Genomic DNA, 19,066 nt, shown 5'->3' with positions numbered 1-19,066 from the left:
GCATTCCCACCCGCACCACTGGTTTACAAGGTGGTGAGCAAGATCAGGAACTTGAAGATAATCCTCATAGTGCCACGCTGGCCATCACGACCCTGGTTCTCGGACATGCGACCAGCTGCCATCGCACCCGGAGATGGTGCTTCCCCTCGGGAAGGGACCTCTACTAGCACTCTAAGGAGGGTTACTACTACACATCTCCATGGAGAGGCTAGCCGTAGCGTCCTGAGCAGCTAACGCTCCAGTTGTCAATCATTCAAAATGCCTGAAGTCGGGCTACGCGCAAGCAGTACAAAAGCAAATGGATGAGATTCTGTTTTTGGGCTAAGGAAAATGGGGTGAATCCACTGATATGCCATGCACCCTGGACAAAGTCTTAACATTCACTGCACATCTCGCCAGATCCGGGGTCCAGGTGGATACCTACTGAACATACCTGGCCGCCATTGGCGCATACAGGAACTCTGACTCTCTTATTCTGTCTTCGGCCAATCCCGTAGTGAAAAAACACCTGACGGGCCAGACCAGGCTGTTTCCCCCGGTCAAACGCCTGCATCCCGTTTGGGACCTTCATGTAGTGCTAAGTGCTATAGCCCACAAACCATTTGAACCCATCGCCACAGCGGACATTAAGTTGGTCACTCTGAAGACAGCCCTTCTGGTTGGTCTTACGTCAACTCGCAGAGTGAGTGAGATACAGGCGTTAGTCGCCTCAGAACCATACACTAGATTTCATAAAGACAAAGTCCTCTCACCCCAAGATCCTTCCAAAGGTGGTGTCCTCCTTTCATATCAGCGAGGAGATTATGCTCCCCACTTTCTTCCCGACTCCAAGGAAGATGCAGAGAAAACGCTGCACTGCCTAGATGTCAGGAGAGCGTTGACATTCTGTCTGGACAGAACGAAGGTCATCCTCAAGACGGACACACGATTTGTAACATTTGGAGGCTCAAGGCCTGGGCAGCAGACCTCACAAGCATCCTATCGCTCAGTGGATGACCGGGGCGATCCGGGAGGCATACATGGTGCAAAGTAAGGATCCGCTGCAGGGCATGCATGCGGTAGGAGCCAAGGCGACCGCAGTCAAGTTCCAGCACCACGTTCCCTGGCAGGTGATCAGCAAGGAAGCAACATAGGCCACTCCTTTGGCTTTTTGCAAGCACTACTGCTTGGATACCAGTACCAAGGCAGAGGCGGCATTCGGCCAAGTGGTGCTGCGTAATCTATTTGCCTAGAGGTTCAGGCTCTCCTCCCCAGGGTGTTGTCAGTTGTAATCGCCCATACAGAATGGAGGAAAGGGGGACTGGACATGGGAGTAATTAAGTGTTACTCAATGGAGTGACTAACATACGCCTAGTCCATAGTCCCCTTTCCTCCATACGTCCCACCATCCATCCCCCTATAATAAGACCTGTGAGGTTGTTAAAGTGATATACAGCCGACGTGTCAAAAGGGGACTCTGGTGTGGCATCAGTGAGCAGGGTTAAGGGAGCCCACGCTCCCGGGGCTGCGACCCTGTGTGCCAGTAAATGTAAGTGGACATTTTTTTCTGGTGGAAAAGAGGTTTGGTTCCCGTCCCTCGCGAGGGACACCCATACAGGATGGAGGAAAGGGTACTATGGACTAGGAGTACATTAGTCACTCCGCTGAGTAACACTTAATTTCTAATTGGACAAAAGGTCCTGTTCGTTATAGCAGGAACCTAATTTATGGCAACAATTCTTCAAACAAATTAACTACATCAGAAAGAAATTAAATTGTAGTTCACATGAGAGTTTGCTGGCCTAGACGACCACATCAAAAACCCTATCCTCTTTCAGATACCTAGAGGATATCTTCTATTGAAAACCCTTTTATGGGATTTTAGAGGACTACAAGAAAACTGAAATCTTTTAAAAAAAAAAAGAATACAGCCTTTACATATCCTCTCCACCTCGGTTGCAGTTACCTTGTACTAGTGGAAGAGGGCAGCAGGCAAATCTTAAGGCAAAACACTGGCGTAGAGTCTGGTTATCATATGGAGTGCTAACTGCTTCAAGGAAGTAGAACATTAGAAATTAAGGCAAAACGACATAATGAAACATCACATACTGTAACCTGACCTAACTAGCTAGTATAAATGGAAACCAGCATCATGTCCCAAAGAATAAAAAATGAAGGGGTAAATGAATAAAAATGCAAGTGAAAAACAAGTAAAACTTAAGGCATATTCCAATTAACATCAATTCAGCTTTGGGAACAAAACAAACGGATTCCAGCAAAAAGAACATTACACAACGTGTTCCTACAGTTTACAAACATGACGATCATAACCTAATATAATACATTGTAGAATGACAAACTTGATAGAGTATAGTATTTCACAGCAGGGCAGAACCTAGACAATATAGCAGAGTGAAGACACATAGCAAAAATTCCATAGATTGGTGTACCAAACAAATAGTAATGTAACCTAGCAAAAACAGCACTGCAAAGAGTGGGTGCTCCCCCGCCACTCACACAAATATTTAACCAGCCAGCACCCCCATCCCAACTATCAACAGGGCTGCTCTGTGAGTTGGCTGCTTTTAAGATGTGAATGGAATGCTCTTTTGTAGGCCAAGGCTCAATGGCTCAACTCGAGGCTCCACCGTTCCCACCATTCTTTCATTCTCACCTGGGACACATTGTTGCCTTTCATTAGGAGATGCTATTTCTCCTTTTATTAGGAGGAGTTCTCTCCTGGTTATAGGAAGGAATATGTGGGCCCTTTTTGAAAAGTGAGTCATGGCTCCTCCTTTGACACAAATGCTGGCTTCCATAAATACGAGTACCAGCCGATCACTGTGAGACCAAGCAGCGCTCCCACCACCCAGCTGAGCATGGATGCTACCCAGCTATCCATACAGGACCCACACTTGACCCCGACCCACATGGGATAAGAAATAACCAAATACATGCCTTGAGAAAAACCTAAGGTTGAAACACGTGTCGGCACTGAAAGTACAATCAAGCAGCTTGGAAACTCAGCCTGATGATAGAGTACACTAAGATGCATGTCACACTAGTGACAAATATTATCTGACAAAACGTGCACTTGATATTCTGGCACAATAAATACATTGTGTTTTCAAAACCCAATAATGGTGACAACTATCATTGATGAATGAACCGCTAGCACTCAAAATTGAAATAGGTCAACACCAGATCCAGCGCCAGTGTACAACAGGATTCCCCTAAAAATGCCCTCTTAGGACCAACTCCCAGGATATCCCTAAGGATACTTTCAAGGAAAAGAATGGAATAGGTCAGATCCAATGCAAATGTTAGTATGAAACATCTGTTATACTATGGCAAAAAATATATTATGTTAACATGCTTTTATACTGCTCCAAATCACTCTAGTAGTAACAATTGTTATTTGGAAAATACATTTCCATAAAAGAATTTACATGAAAACATGATACAAACTTTAAAAAAAACAAATCTATCCTATAACCTGTTCAATATTGGATTCAGGTTTGGGCAACTCCTATCCTAGAGCATTAAGAAGAAACACTTATTGATGTTTTGGATACGCAGGGCAGTAAAACATTATTATGGCTTAGTAGTCTGAAGGATTTACTGTCATCTCCTGGGCTTCAACACATTTAGAATATCCCAGAGGCTATTGATGAAAGTCAATGTTTTTAGCGAAACAAACTTCTTTGGTGCAAATTGGGTGATTTGAAGATTCCTTAATAAAGTAGTGTGATTGTTCACTAGTCAAACTCCATATGAAGAGTAATGTAGCGAGGGGTAATGAAAAATATCTCGGATGTGATAAACGCACAACATATGCGCAGTCTGTTTTTTAAAATGCTACTGGACATTTTGCCTCTGGCCTCGGTTAAGAAAGTATGAAAAGCAATAATTGTATCTGTTGTACTGGGACCAAGGAAACCATACAGCCATTTCTATTTTTCTGGCTTTTTTTACAAGGACATTGGATACAACAACCTTAATTAAACGACTATGATATCAGAATGTTAGTCTTCCAAAGCTTTTTGTAAGACTACAGAATATCAAGAGGTTTGTGTATGGTTACAAAAGAAGTATGCCAATTAAGAAGAGACTTTTGTATAATAGCTAGAATACGAATGATGTGTTTGATAGTTTTATTTTTATTTTGATATTTTTTAACATGCATTCTATGAAATCTACACATTTTTGGGGGTGTTTTCCTTTTATGACATAAACCAAAATAAACCATAATCAATCAAAGATTTCAAACTGGCCACAGAGGCTTTTTTTGGGCAAGATCAAACCCATTGTGATGTTGGAGCAACTGTAAATTCCGTGAAGGAGGCAGAATCAAAAAGCATTGAAACCATTGATAATTTCATAAATGTGGGGGTAAATGCCCCACCATTCTGCTGACTTCATGTGGGGCTATTAAAACAGACTTGCACCACTATAGAAATGAGAATGATTGGGAACCAACAAGACAAAACACATCAGGGAAGCTGTTTGCAGAGAAGGAACTTCAGACGCTGATATGTGACCAGACGCAAACTTGTGCAGCTGGGAGGAAGACTGCAGCTTTCCATTGTATGGAGTGGAACCCTGAACAAGCCAGGAAACCCTGGTTATCATTGTGAAACATTTGCCAAACCTTTGTGACTCCTAGAAAACCTAAGAGGAAGAAGCCTCCTCTGTGAACATAATGTGAATGCTGACAGAGTTTGTAGAAAGGCTTTGGAGACAGTGCCAGTCCTGAGATGGAATGCAGACATTAATGGCAAACCTCTCAGAGACTGCCAGTCCTAAGGAGAAATACATACGTTAATGACAAGCCTCCAAGAGACTGCCAATCCTGAAAATAATTGCTGTAGTTGACAAGTCCCAGAAACTGCCAATCTTAAGAAGGGGTACATTGATTGTTGCCTTTGAGAGATGAAACTGCCAATCATGACAAGGAGTACATTGGTTGTTTCTTCAGCGAAAATGCCAATGCTAAAAAAGATTGCAGAGGATAATTACTAACCTTTGAGAGGTTGACAATCTTCAAAAGAAATACACAGGTTGATTGGAGACCTCTGGGAAACTGAACCAACACATGTATCTCATACTTGTCTTATTTTTGTCAATTCATTGTTACGGAACTCTACCCTTGGTTCACAAGTCCATCTTGAGATGGATCAGGCGCCATCTGCATATGTTTGAAATTGCACTTAGTGTTGTTAAATTACCTGGACCGAGGGGATGCATGCAGATATTTAATAATACTCGCAGAACTGACCCCTGGTGGATCCTTTTGAAAGGGGTTGGCAAATTTGATACTTGTAGTTCTCCTTGTTCCTTGCATATACATTAGTCTTCCAAACAAATACACGTTTCACGAAATATACATGCGTTTGGTTCTAATTCAAATATTTCTTTTTTTGCAACAGATATCTTCTCATGAGAAAAAAGGTCATGATAATTGGGTAAGTCCTTGTTCTGTTTTTCTACTTTCCAATCTAAAGACTTGTTTAAGATTAAAATTTCATATTCAAAGTTTGTTGTAAGCACTTTTCTTTTAACGTAGTGACAGGATAAGCACATTCATAGTTGCATACTCATAAAATGACTTGTTCAGTGTATGCTGTTTGACCACTTGGCACACAACATCAAGGACAAACGCAGCCTTCAAGCAAATTGACACTTTAGAAGCACATAGGTGGCCATCTCTTCTCCAGACCATGAGGGCATCTTTAGTCCCTCTGTTGTAGATGCTTAGAATAGGGTACGGTGGACTACACTACCACTCTGTTGGCCCACAAAGTTTGCCGACCACAGGTATTGGGGTCCTTCCAAAACTTTAGGTGAGTCACCTAATCCTGGATGTCTGCTCTGATAGTTTTGTTGAGCTTGATGTTTTTGTTGGTATTGGGGGCTTGATTTCAAATGGATTGTCCTCTGTTTTCCTCATCTATATGTCCACAGCTGTGCTGCTTTGGAAATTGTTTTTTTCGTCAGAGGGTGCCCTGTGTCGATGGTGTCGGGTCGATGTTCCTCGAAAGCCTCCGTCGAGGGTGACGTCATAGGACATTATAAGTAGCACGCACGGCGCCCATAGCCTCCGTTGAGTTTTTTTCCGCAATCGTGTTTGCTTCATAAAACTCGGCGTGCCTCGTGGCTACTGTTAAATTACCCTATTATGTCTTCTACTACCCGATGAACCCACGGTCTGGCTTCAAGAAATGTCGGGACTGTGGCTCCAAGATGTCGATAACTGATCTGCATCGAATTTGTCTGTGGTGCATGGGCCTGTGCCACGCTATGGATGACTGTTCGAAGTACCAGTCGTTGACTGTCAAGGCCTTGCGGGAACAAAAGGGCAATTGAAGGTAAGCAGGGTGTCCAAGCCCCGTAAATCTTAGTCGGCTGGTCTTTCAACCGACGAGTCAAGAGGGGAATCTCCTCGTCGGAAGAAGTCCAAGTGCTCCAGGTCCTGCAGTGGTTTGCGCTACTCGTCCTCTTTGTCGATGCGGTCCAGGAAGCAACGTCACCGTTCGCCTTCCTGGTCCTCTTCAGGTGACAGCAGCCCAAAAAAGGTGACATGCCCCACCAAATCCTCGACCCCGGAGGAGTGGGAAGCTTTCCGGGTGCAGAAGTTGCAGCTATTTTAGTCCTAGGGCACAGTTCCGTCTGCGCCTTCTGACGAAGCCAGCAGGGAACGGTCTTGGCCGGATACTCGTGCGCCTTTGGGCCCGGGTGGACGGCGTGAAAAACATTGGGAGCCTTCGAGGCCCCGTTCGGACAAGGCATCGGGTGATCACCAGAGACGTGCCAGGTCCAGGTCACAGTCTTCGTCTCTGGTGATACTGTTGAAACCTGTGAAATCTATGAAGCCTGTGAAGGTGTCGACGCCATCGGTGCCATGCCCGTCAGGTGCACCTGTCGGGTCTTGGCCCTCGAAGCCGTCTGCGCCATTGTCGGCGTCAATGCCCTCGATGCCACCTGGCCTGAATTTACCAGTGGAGGTCCCTGTGACTGTGGACCCTCTGAGGAAGGGCTACTTCCAAGTCTGTGAAGACTGTAACGGAGAAGAGGTGTACTCCTCTACCAAGGAAGGACTTCTTTAAGTTTCTCCAAGGCATTTATGAGGACGAAGAAAGGTCCGATGAGGATGTTGGTCGTTTTGGTCTTCTGTATGGTACTCCTTGTGTTCCGGAGTGTCTTACTTCTGAAGAGAGTCGGATGGAGGATCTGTGTCAGTCCTTGTATGATGCCAGTGGTCTTGACATTTTCCCTGAGATGGAGTTTGGTAAGCCGGATCCGGGGGATAATGGCGACTCCTCTTAACAGAGATTAATGTTGAGAGTTGTGGAGCACCTGGGCTGGTCCAGGCCTCCGTTGCAATTTCATCAAGATGATCTTGCAGATATTTTGGATCAGGGTCCGTCCGCTGACCCGGTGTTGCCATATCATGTGGCAATGCAAAAGAGGGTTGCTGCTACTTGGAACACCCCTGAGAGTATACCGGCAGTGAACAAGTTGTTAACAAAGAAATACCGCCCATCCTGTAGCGACCCCAGCTACCTGTCCACATACCCCACTCAGAAGAGTTTGGTGGTTCAGGCGGCTACGGCCACCTCGAAGCAGGCAGCGTTCCCTACCATCCCTTCTGATGGGGACAATAAGCGCATGGATCGATGGGCCTGCAAGGTATTTTCTGCTGGAGGTATTTTGTTGAAATCAGCCAACTCCACCTGTGCCTTGGCAAACTTTTCGCACACTCTGTGGAATTGCATCTCTTTAGCGGCTGAGCATATTCCCAAAGGGGAAGAAAGGGATGGCTTTCTGGCTATTGTGAAGGATGGCAAGGATGCCATGTGTGAATCCGTTCAGTCTGGTTTGGACACTGCGGATAGTGTAAGCAGGTCCATAGCTACGAGCACCGTGATGCGCAGGTTTGCTTGGTTGTGGAAGTCTGAGTTTGCACTAGATGTGCAGGCTCGGCTTCTCAACATGGCCTTTGACGGGTCTCATCTGTTTGGCAGCAAGGGTGACGAGGGCCTTGAGAAGTTGCAGACCTCTAGATCTTTGGGCGCAGCTGTTCGACAACCTCAGCCTTTTCGTCCTAGGGGACAACAATGGAGGGATTCCTTTCGCTACTACTCCTCATTTGGAAGGGCGAGAAGGATGGGCAGTTAGAGGGGCCAATGTAAGTTTCCTCGTGGTGGACGAGGTAGAGGTGCCAAATCCGCTTAAGCAACAGCCTCTTTGCCTTCAGGCGCTGACGCAGCCCCTTTGAGGTCTTGTCTCATTGTTCACCGGTAGGGAACAGGCTGTCTCAACATCTAGAAGCGTGGGCTCTGGAAACAATAGCCCACGGCTACTGCCTTCCTTTTCTACGATGGCCTCACGGCAATCCATTGAGAAAGCACGCTTTGAGGGTTCCGGATCCGCTCCTTGTGCAGGAGATTTTAACTCTGCTAGAGAAAGGCCCTATAGAACTAGTGCCTGTGGCGGAGAGGAACAAGGATTGGTATTCCCCGTATTTTTTTTATTCCCAAGAAGGACGGAGGACTGAGACCCATCTTGGACTTAAGATACTTGAACATGTTCCTCAGGAGGGACAAGTTCAAGATGGTCACTCTTTCTCAGATCCTTCAGGCCCTCCAGCTTCAGGGTTGGTTGGTGTCATTGAACCTGCAGGATGCTTATTTTCATGTGCCGATCCATCTTGAGCACAAGAAATACCTGAAGGTTCACAGTTGGCAGCTCACACTATCAGTTTCGGGACTGCCATTCGGGTTGACCTCCGCCCGAGGGTCTTAGGGTCTTCACAAAGCTCATGGTGGTGATGGCAGCACATCTCAGGAGAGGGGGGGGGGGATTCATGTCTACCCCTACCTGACGATTGGCTGATCAGGGCGTGTTCTCCTGAACAAGCCTTGGATCATCTCACCGTTACCTACCACTCCCTTCACAAGCTGGGCTTCTCCCTCAATTTCAAGAAGTCGCATATGACACCTTTCCAACAGCTTCAGTACATCATGGCTGTGTTAGACACATCCTTGGGGATGTGCTTGCCACCCAAGGTGAGGGCTCAACACATTCTCCAGATGGTATCCAAATTTCAACAAGCCCAGAGTCTTCCAGCTTTGGAATTCTTAAGGTTGCTCAGCCTCATAGCATCCTACATTTTGCTGGTGCCAGAGGCCTGGCTGAGAATGCAATCCCTTCAGTGGGCTCTCCGGACTCAATGGTCCCAGTTCTCAGGCAAGATGTCGGACCTCCTTCATGTTCCGGTCAAGGTCTCCCAGGATCTTCTCTGGTGGACCATTGAGGAAAATCTCATGAAGGGGGAGCCTTTTTTGTAACCATGGCTGGATGTAGCGGTAGTGACGGACGCTTCCCTCACGGGGTCGGGGGCTCATGCCAATGATCTGACCATCAGCGGTCGTTGGTCTCCATCGAAGTCCAAACTGTACATCAATCTTTTGGAGCTGAGAGCAATCAGGCTAGCACTGAAGGCTTAACTGCCGTCTGTATGGGGAAAGAATGTCCTGATAATGACGGACAACACCGTGGCCATGCATTACCTCAACAAGAGAGGAGGTGTAGGGTCACTCCCTCTGTGCAGGGAGGCAATGGAGCTCTGGTTCTGACAATTCAAGAAGGAATCTCCCTGGCAGCGGTTCATCTGGCCGAAGAGGAGAACATGGTGGCGGACGCTCTGAGCAGACAGGGCGTAGTCTCCCATGAGTGGGAACTAGCTCAGGAAGTCCTTCAAGAGATCTTTGCCCTTTGGGGAACCCCGCAGGTGGACCTGTTCGCAACCGGTGCAAACCGGAACCTGCAAAAGGTACTGTTTTAGGGAATTTCCCCCGAGAGAAGCTTTAGGAGATGCGTTGGTCATGGACTGGTTATTCCCACTTCTGTACGTGTTTCCTCCGATCCCCATTATTCCTCAAGTTCTAAGGAGGTTACGAAGGATCAGGACCCACATGATCCTCATTGCTCTGGATTCGGGCCAGGAGAGCGTGGTACCCGGACCTTCTAGACATGTCCATCTGTCCTCCAATGCGTCTTCCCCACAGAGAGGATCTTCTCTCGCGAGAGGAAGATCGGGTTCCCCATCCAGAGGTCAAGACTCTCAACCTTCACGCATGGTTTCTGAACGTTTGAGATGTAAGGATGGGGACCTCCTGGATGACGTGATGTTGCTTTCGGCCAAGCGGCCAGCAACAAAATCCCTGTACGGTTGGTGTAAGTTTTAAGACTGGTCCAGAGGAAAGAATGTTGATCCTTTTCAGTGCTCAATTCCAGAGGTTCTCTCCTTATTACTTTCTTTGGCCCACAGGGGTCTTCAAGTGGGAACCATTAAAGGTTACCTGGCAGCACGTTCTGTCTTGAAGCGCTCGTCCGAGCAATGCTTTTATTTTAAGATTCCACTTCTCACTCAGTTTCTGAAAGGGCTCACAAATGTTTTCCAGCCATCACATTTTCAGGTGCCGGTCTAGGACCTTAATCTGGTCTTAAAGTTTCTGATGGGTGCTCTGTTTGAACCTTTGCTTTCTTGTCCGTTGAGATTGTTGACATTTAAGACTGTTTTCTTGATTGCAGTTACCTCTGCTCGAAGAGTGAGCGAGTTGCAAGCGAGTTGCAGGCACTTTCTTCTAAACCACCCTTTACTTTGTTCCACACGGAAAAGTTTGTATTGAGAGTAGGTCCATCTTTCCTACCTAAGGTAGTGTCAGAATTTCATTTAAGTCCGAACGTGGTGCTCCCCGCCTTCTATCCTCCTCCGCATCCTAGTAAGGACGAGGAGAGACTCCATAGGTAGGATCCTAGGATTGCATTGAGCTTTTATCTTTCTAGAATGTCGAAAATCAGAGTGGACTACAAGCTCTTTGTGGGGTATGCTGGACACCGATTGGGCCAGGCTGTTTCTAAACAGACCTTGTCTAGGTGGATCATCCTCACTATCTCAGAATGCTACAGGTTGGCTTGCAAGGGCCCTCCTGAGGGCTTACAAGCTCATTCCACCAGGGTCATGGCTACATAGACAGCACTGCAGAAGGGTGTACCGGTAAAGAACATCTGTGATGCTACTACGTGGTCTTCCATACACACGTTTCTTAAGCATTATTCCCTGGATACTTCCCATGCTCAGGATGTTGCCTTTCGTAAGGCAGTACTTTACTCTGCCATTTAATTTGGGGTGTCTAAATTCTTCTCCCTCCTCCACTCATGGATACTACTTTGGGAGTCTGTCATACATGAGGAATACGTTGGAGGACACAATCCATTCGAAGAACAAGTTACTTTCCAACTGGTAACATTCTTTCGATTTGATGTTCCTCCAACGTATTCCTCATCGCCCTCCCAGCCCACCCCTCTCGAAAGTTTCCCATGCCATTACAGCATTCGTTCCAAAAAGGCCAGTGCAGTCAACGCTGTATTATGGGCACTTGTGCCACACGTTGGGAGGGGGAAAAAACATGAACTTAGGCTACGTGCTCCGTGCGTGCTACTTATAACATGTGATGACGTCATCCTCGATGGAGGCCTTCGAGGGACATTAACCTGATGCCATCGACGCATGGCGCCCTCTGCCGAAATGTTTATTTATTTTCCCCATGGAGCGCAAATCTAGCTTGGGGAATCGGAGTGCTGCACATCAGATGGATACAGGGCTAGATTTGATGGTGTGAAGTTCCATTCAATAGATTACATTCTCCCACAGATTCTTCATCTTGATAGATCATCTGCTCAGCACCAGCTGCTCAGAGGATTTTCAACAGCGGGCGTAGTGCAGCTCGGCGTCGACTCCTCAACCTCTGCCTTGACCACACCACTTCTCGACTACGGACGGGTCGTCGGTAGTAAATATACACGTTGCTAAGCCCCCATTCCTCTGTTCCTTTTTTCCGTGCTCTCAGCATGCTGTGTCTGAATACGGCTAGACTCAAAACACTGTGGTTTTAAAAAAAAAAAAAACTTTGATTTCGGTGGCTCAAAGGACCACACTGGACAAATAAAACAGGCATTACAAAAAAGAGATCCCGCTGTTACAGCGAATCCTATAAAGCTTCCATCCAGTCTTATGAAAAGAAAAGGAGGCTCATGCATAGGGGAGACTGAGAGACTGTTGGGAGAAAAGGGATAAGTCACACCCACCTAAGAAGGCTCTGAGGGAAGAGTGGGAGAAATGTAAACAGATGCTTTAAATCTTCCAGAAGTTTGCAGTGAGTATGGCTTTGGCCTTGTCAACACAGGTAGCACTAGCAGTTGCGCCTGGAGGTTCTGGTAGCCAAGGTGTCGAAGCCAGGTCTCACACTGTCGACTCACGTGAAGGTAGCACCAGCGGACCTTGAGGCAGTGGCACTGAATGCCACCGTTGGGTCCGCCCTGTCGGCATTAACACTGGATTGAAACTATGCGCCTGAGTCCAGGTTGTCAGTCTTACTTCTTAACAGACATCTTGGACAAGGGTCCACAGTTCGAGAGACCCCTGCCTTTCAACATGGCCATATTGGAGCAGATTCGAGCGCTATGGCAGCGCCCGTGTTCAACCGCCGACCTTACAAAGAAATATAAGCCGCTGAGGACTAATTTGCAATTTCCCATGACCCATATGACTTGTGGACCATGCTGCCACTTTGAACTCAAAGCCGGCTACATTGAACCTCCCAATGGGCAGGGAATTGAAAAAGACCAGTGCCCTCAAGAAAAGAATCTTCACATCAGGCCATTAATGCCATTTGCGCTTTTCTTAAATATTTGCACATACTGCTGAGAACAATTTTTGAGGTGAACAACCATCTCCCAGGGTGAGAAATGGGTTCGTAGAGCTAGTCAACAACGACAAATAACTGGTGTGTCTAGCCCTTCAGACAGGTCTCAATGCCACAGATTGTGTTGGCTGGTCAATGGGAACATCAACGGTGCTCCGGAGGGCATCATATCTCAAAGGGTCAGGGCTTTCCCCGAATGTGCAGGCCAAACATTAGATATGGCCTTCAATGGTGAGCACCTCTACAGACTGAAGGTCGATGAGTCTATGGAACGCTTTGAGAAGTCAAAGCTTGCATTGAAGTCATTGGGGGCCAGCAGTTCTTCTTTTTAATTTGGCTCACTCCAGAGGCAGAGGCTACACACGATATACCCCTTTCGGAAGCACATCTCACTTTCCTAGGCCAAGAAGGGTCAGAGAAGCTTCTCACATCCTGGCAGCAGTAAAGAGGCCTTAAAGGGCCAATCTTAATCAGCTTCAACATCGGGGGCAACTGAGCCACCAAAGCCTCTTTGAGTTTTCCTCACATCTTTCTCCGGTTGGTGGAAGAGTCTACAGGCACTGCGACAGATGGAAGAAAGTTACTTCTGAACCCTAGGTCCTTCAGTAGGTCGACTTGGGATATTGCCTCCCCTTTCTCAAAAGACCACCAGACAGCCCACCATCCCTTTCTTGGCAGCCGCTACTGGATCTCCAGAAAGAGCTGAATTCCCGACTAAGAAAGGATGCAGTGGAGGAGGTGCCAGCAGAGGAGAGAGGTTCGGGCTGGTACCCCCTGCTACTTTCTGATGCACAAGAAAGGGGGAGGACTCCGTCCCATCCTGGATCTCAGGGACCTGAACAAGTGCCTGAGGAAGAATACATTCAGGATTGTGACACTAAGGGAGATTCTCAAGGCTCTACAACTCCAGGAGTGGTTGGTATCACTGGACCTTCAGGGTGCCTATTTTCACATGCTGACCCATAGGAATCACAGGCAATGCTTAAGGTTTCTCATTGAGGACATTCAATATCAGTACAAAGTGCTCCTGTTTGGCCTAACCCCCTCTCCCAGGGTTTTCACCAAGCTGATGGCGGTAGTGGTGGCGCACCTCAGGCCATTTGGCGTCCATGTATTTCCTTATTTGGATGACTGGTTGATCAGAGCGTGGTCCCCAGAGCAGGTTTCGAGGCAGCTGGAGGACACCTGCTTCGCAGTTTGGGCTCTCCCAGAAGTCCCATACTACAACGCAGAGGCTCCAGTTTATCTGCCAGTCGTGAAAACTCGGGCGGGCAGGGCTTTTCCCCTATGGAGAAAGTCAGCAGCATCAGTCAGATGGTCACACTTTTCCATAACTCCAGTAGCCTGCCAGTATCCGCCTTCTGTGTTTTGGATTTCATTGGATGAGGGCGCTCAAAGAAAGATCTTGTGTCCCTTCAACTCAGCAGTGCAATACACAGTATTATAAGCCTGGGAGAAGAAGCCAGCCTCGGTTGCTGCTATGGACCGGTAGTTGGCCAAAACGCACAGCCTGGCACCTTCTGAATCAGCTTTCTTCTCCAACTATATTTCTTGGAAAGGTTAGTTGTGAAGCCAAAACAACCAACCTCAATATGACCTCTTCCTCTCCTTGACTCCTGGCAGGGAGAGTTAAGGATTGGAGGCTTGGTAGCAAAAAGTGTTCCCCCTCAGGCAGCCTTCCCTTGGGCAGTTAATGCGTCTTGCTCCTTTGGCAAATGTTCTTTTGGCCTCTAGCCTGCCGTGTCGGAGACGGCTGAGAATCTCTGTTGGTGATAAGAGAGAGTGCTTCAACACCCTGATGCAGGATAACCGAGGCAGCTTGTCGGGATGATATATGACACAGCCGAAGGGGGGCATGAGATCTCTAGATTGTATGAGATGGTAATGGCTAAGGTTGGAAAGGAATTGACACATTTGAGATTGGATTGGGAAACAGAGGTGGGAGCCCAAATGGAGAATGGGATGTGGGAGCGGGCTCTGGGATACCATAAGAAGGTATCTAGGAATGCCAGATTGCAGCAAATACAGCTGTACGTAACGCATAGAGCGTATATGACCTCGCTGAGGAGATCTAAATTCAGGAATGCTGGGAGACAGGCGTGCCCTAAGTGCGATGAGGAGAATGCTGATATGACACACATGTTTTGGTCATGCCCAGTGATCGAGTGTTTCTGGAGAGAAGTTGCACAAAAGCTAGCAGAGAAAGGGGTCACGCTCGCTGTAGATGCAGCCTGGGCCTGCCTGTTGGGAGGGTTTCCTAGGCCACAAAAACTGAAGCATGTTGGGAAACTGAAAGACTTGGCTACGTGCTTGCAAAGCGAAGGATAGCTATGGGATGGAAAAAGTGTCATAAGCCACGGGTGGAGGTGTGGTGGAAGGAATTACAGAAATGGGCAGAGGCTGAAACGGTGGTATGGCAGGAGGCAAGTAGAATGTCTTGGGAGGAAGAAGTGGGTACTCTGATGGCATGGAAAGCATTGATATCTGGACTATTTGGTACAAGGTTAGATCCAGAGGAATCTGATGAAAATGACGCCCTGCTGCGTGTAGCAGATACTGAGTGTGAAGGACAAACAGGCTTGTGAAGGGGGTGGGAACAGGGGGGCAGTGAACAATGACTAATTGATGTTAATGTAATGATTGTGGATTGCACTGCGTGTTTGGTTTGTATTGTTGGTTGTATTGGAAAACTAATAAAATTTACACAAAAAATAAAAAACCGAGGCAGCTTGTCAGATCCTACATTCAGGCCTTGATTCAGCTGACTGTGTGCCACATGCGTTGACCACGAGAAAGGTAACCAGAAGGTGCTCCTGGATAAAGGCCTCAGGGTTCACTCCAGATGTTCAGGCAAAGCTCCTGGACATGACTTTCAATGGGCACAATCAATTTGGAGCCAGAGAACATAACTAACTTCAAAAGTTTCAATCGTCTAACGCCATGGCGAAGTCCTTAGAGCTGTCTATCCAAGCCCTCAGCTCCTGCGGCAAGTGGAAGGGCTTTTCAACACTTTCCCTCTAATGCCCAGTGTGGGCGGGGGTTGGGTCCCCTCAGGCAAACAGCTATGCCACTCCTTCACCCCCTGGAAAGAGGCTCAGATATCAGGCATCAGCACTACAGCTGTGCTCTCTACAGCACGATGGAAAAAGCCCAAGTGAAGAAGACTGTTTACCTCAGTGGAGATCTCCCTTTTCTGCAAGGAATGGCATTGTACCACTTCCCTGGTGTGGGCTTTGCATTTTGTGACACCGGGTTACTGCATCCCCCTTGCATGCCCTCCAAACCATCCTCCTACCAACTCCTCTTTGCTTCCAGATCCTCTCTTGTTAGAGAAGGTCCATTAGCCTCTGGTGAAGGATGCCATAGAACAGGTGCCCCATTCAGAACGAGACAAGAGTAGGTATTAGTTTTCTTTAACTGGTTTCGAAGAAGGATGGGGCCTTGTGTTGCATCTTGGATCAAGGCTCTTGAACTTGTACCTGTGCAAGGACAAGTTCAAGATGGTCACTCTGTTCCAGATCTTTCAAGCCCTTGATCTGCAGAGCTGGGTGGTGTCCCTGGGCCATGAGGATTCCTATTTCCATTTTCTAATCCATCTCAAGAACAAAAAATGTATTAGGTTCTTGGTGGGGCCCAGGCTCTTCACCAAACTGCTGCACATCTGTTCTTTTCGTACAGGCTATTGCACAGTTCAGGCTTCTCCCTTAACCTTAAGAAGTCACATTGTTTTGCTGTCCCAGGTTTATCAGTGCGCTCCCGGGCACACTCACCTGGGCATTTTCTTTTTCTGTGTAACTTTCACTTTGAAATCAACATCATAGCAATGTACGGTCACCCACCCTCAGATGCGGATGATCACCTGATCTTGTGATGTGGATCGACCTTCTACTACATATAGTTGTACAGTGCATGGAGATCGTTTCGGCGCAGAGGCGGGAGCCCCATCAGCAACCACACTTTGTGCATTAAGATTCCACACCAAACATATACACACAAATGGCTCACCTAGAAAGATCACTCTGCTTTGCACCATTTCCCGAGAGGGACGAACGTCGTGGAGCATTTGTGTGATGTTTTCCATCTCCTATATCTCTCTCACCTTATTTAATCATTCTTTTTCACCCGGATTGGGTGTTTTCGGATCTCAGATGCTGGTTGCCGCCTCTGCATCTTGAAGGCCTCATGACTTAATGCATTCTGGTGTTGCCGAAAGCCTGACTGCGTATGAGCTCACTTCCGTGTCTTCTTCGTTGTCATCGGTCTCCGTACCAGGGCAAAATGTGAGACCTTTTGCACATTTCAGAGTACGTGTCACAGGACCTCGTATTGTCGTAAATCTCCCCCCGTTTTACCTGGGATCGCTTCTTGCTCTGTTCCGCGGGAGGATTCCTCTTGTGGACGGATCGGGTCTTGTATAGGCTCGCACAAGTCTTGTCCGACTCCAGCGCGCGTTCAGAGTTCCAGGAAGGTCGCAGTTCCAGGATGTCCAGGAAGAAAGTAGCGGTCGCTAGGGTTGAGGATTCTGGGAGCAGATTTAGAGGGGAAAGGTGGAAGGAAGGAAGAAGGGACCAGGAAACTAGGAGTAGTGGATTCGCCGAACAGCACACACACACGTCTAGTCACTACCTAATGATAGTGTTGAGACGCGCGGGGCCGCAGGGAGGTGGCCAATTTATAGAACGTGCCGTGTCCGACGTAAAGGCTGGTGCGTGGCAAGTCACTTGCACGGCCATGTTGGGAGTACCAAGGAATACAAGCCCTGTCGCGATAAGGACCAGGAAGTCCAGAAAGGGCAAGTTCTATGGGTCATGACACGTATGGTGGTCCCTGAGAGACAACCTTCTGAGAGGGGTGTTGCTTCTGCAACCTTGACCCCCAACTGAACGTGATCGTGGATGTGTCTTTAAGTACTCGAGTGCACAACTGTTCAAACATATGGTAAGCGAACATTGGTCTCCAGCGGAAAGCCGAGAACACATCTATTTCATGTAGTTATGGGTGATCTTGCTGACCCAGGTTGCCTTTCTCTCTTTTCTGCACGGCAAGTGTGTGCTGTCCTGTCAGACAACACAGTTGCCATGCACTACCTCAAGAAACTGGCTGGTATGGGTTAATTACCTTTTACTTAACTTTGGTATATTTATAAGGCGCACCAGGTGACCTGGAGGCTTACGGGCGCCGACAAACATACAAAGTCTGGACAGCAACAAATACATAGAACAATACCGGCTTATAATGAGTCATCCCTGGTCAAAAACAAGATCCATCTAAACAGGAATGTGTGACTTTTTCCGAAACACAGCAGTGGACCGTATTTCCCATGTGTCTGGTAGAATTGCATTCCAGGCTCTCGGCGGCTACTGAAAAATCACCATTCTTAGCTATAGTCAATGGACAAGCTGTGATTTTACGCATGGTCCCTTCTCTTTAGGCCCCTGAAAACTCGGACCACACTATTTTGCAAATATGATATGATAGGAGGTGGAGGAGCCAAGGCCACTCACATGAGCCTTCATGGTAAGATGTTGATCCAGGTAAACCCCTAAAGTTTTTACTTTATCTTTAGTCTTGATATAGCAACATGGACGTAGTCGGTTCCCAGAGTCTGGATTCTGCCTTTGGTGCCAATCACCATCAACTCTGTTTTTTCCTTATGCAAGGCTAGACGATTATTTATAATCCAGTACTGAATGAGGTCATAGATCTTATTGATGGTTTTATCATCATCTAGATGATCACCCGATAATGGGATGACACATTAAGTGTCATCCACATCATTTCTAAAGTCAACCCCATGTTCTTCCAACAAATCAAAAAAGGTACAATAACAATGTTATACAGGGCTGGCGATAAGCAGGCCCTGTGTGGTACACCATATGCCAATAAAGTGGGTTGTTCTTCTGCATACTTACTGCATAATGTGCAACAGTGATTGCTCAGAAATGAGCCTATCTACAGGGCGACATTCTCTGAAAAACCTGCCACTTCCCATAACCTGGCCAATATTAGCTAATGGTCCACCAGTTCAAAGGCAGCAGACAGGTCCAGAAGCATGAGCATTCCGGCCTGCCCCCTGTCCATGATCCGTAAAAGCCTAGACTTGAGATAAATCATGGCTGACTCTGTCCCATAGCCTTGTCTGAACCTTGACTGCCATTTATTGAGTATCCCATGCTCATTCAAGTGGGTCGCAACTTGCGTATATGCCACCCGGTCCAATATTTTTAACAAAAATCTCATATTGGTGATGGGTCGGTAATTACCTGGCATTGTGGGGCACACGCCTGTTTTTTTCAAAAGAAGAGTGATCCATTCAT

General features: G+C 47.2%; 1 protein-coding gene across 2 annotated transcripts in view; it reads left to right on the top strand.

The window, feature by feature from the left end:
• MIA2 (MIA SH3 domain ER export factor 2) overlaps positions 1-19,066 on the top strand; it is a 2,742,135-nt gene that overhangs the window by 1,971,426 nt on the left and 751,643 nt on the right. For both annotated transcript variants that reach the window (XM_069637493.1, XM_069637494.1), the window contains one exon: positions 5,409-5,444. In XM_069637493.1, coding sequence (XP_069493594.1) covers positions 5,409-5,444 — 36 coding nt within the window. The remainder of the gene's footprint in view (positions 1-5,408; positions 5,445-19,066) is intronic.

The sequence above is a fragment of the Ambystoma mexicanum genome, chromosome 14 (genome assembly GCF_040938575.1).
Source record: "Ambystoma mexicanum isolate Mex_15411 chromosome 14, UKY_AmexF1_1, whole genome shotgun sequence".
NCBI lineage: Eukaryota > Metazoa > Chordata > Amphibia > Caudata > Ambystomatidae > Ambystoma > Ambystoma mexicanum.
Note: the sequence above shows the minus strand (reverse complement) of the source record. Positions and strands in the feature narration are given on the sequence as shown.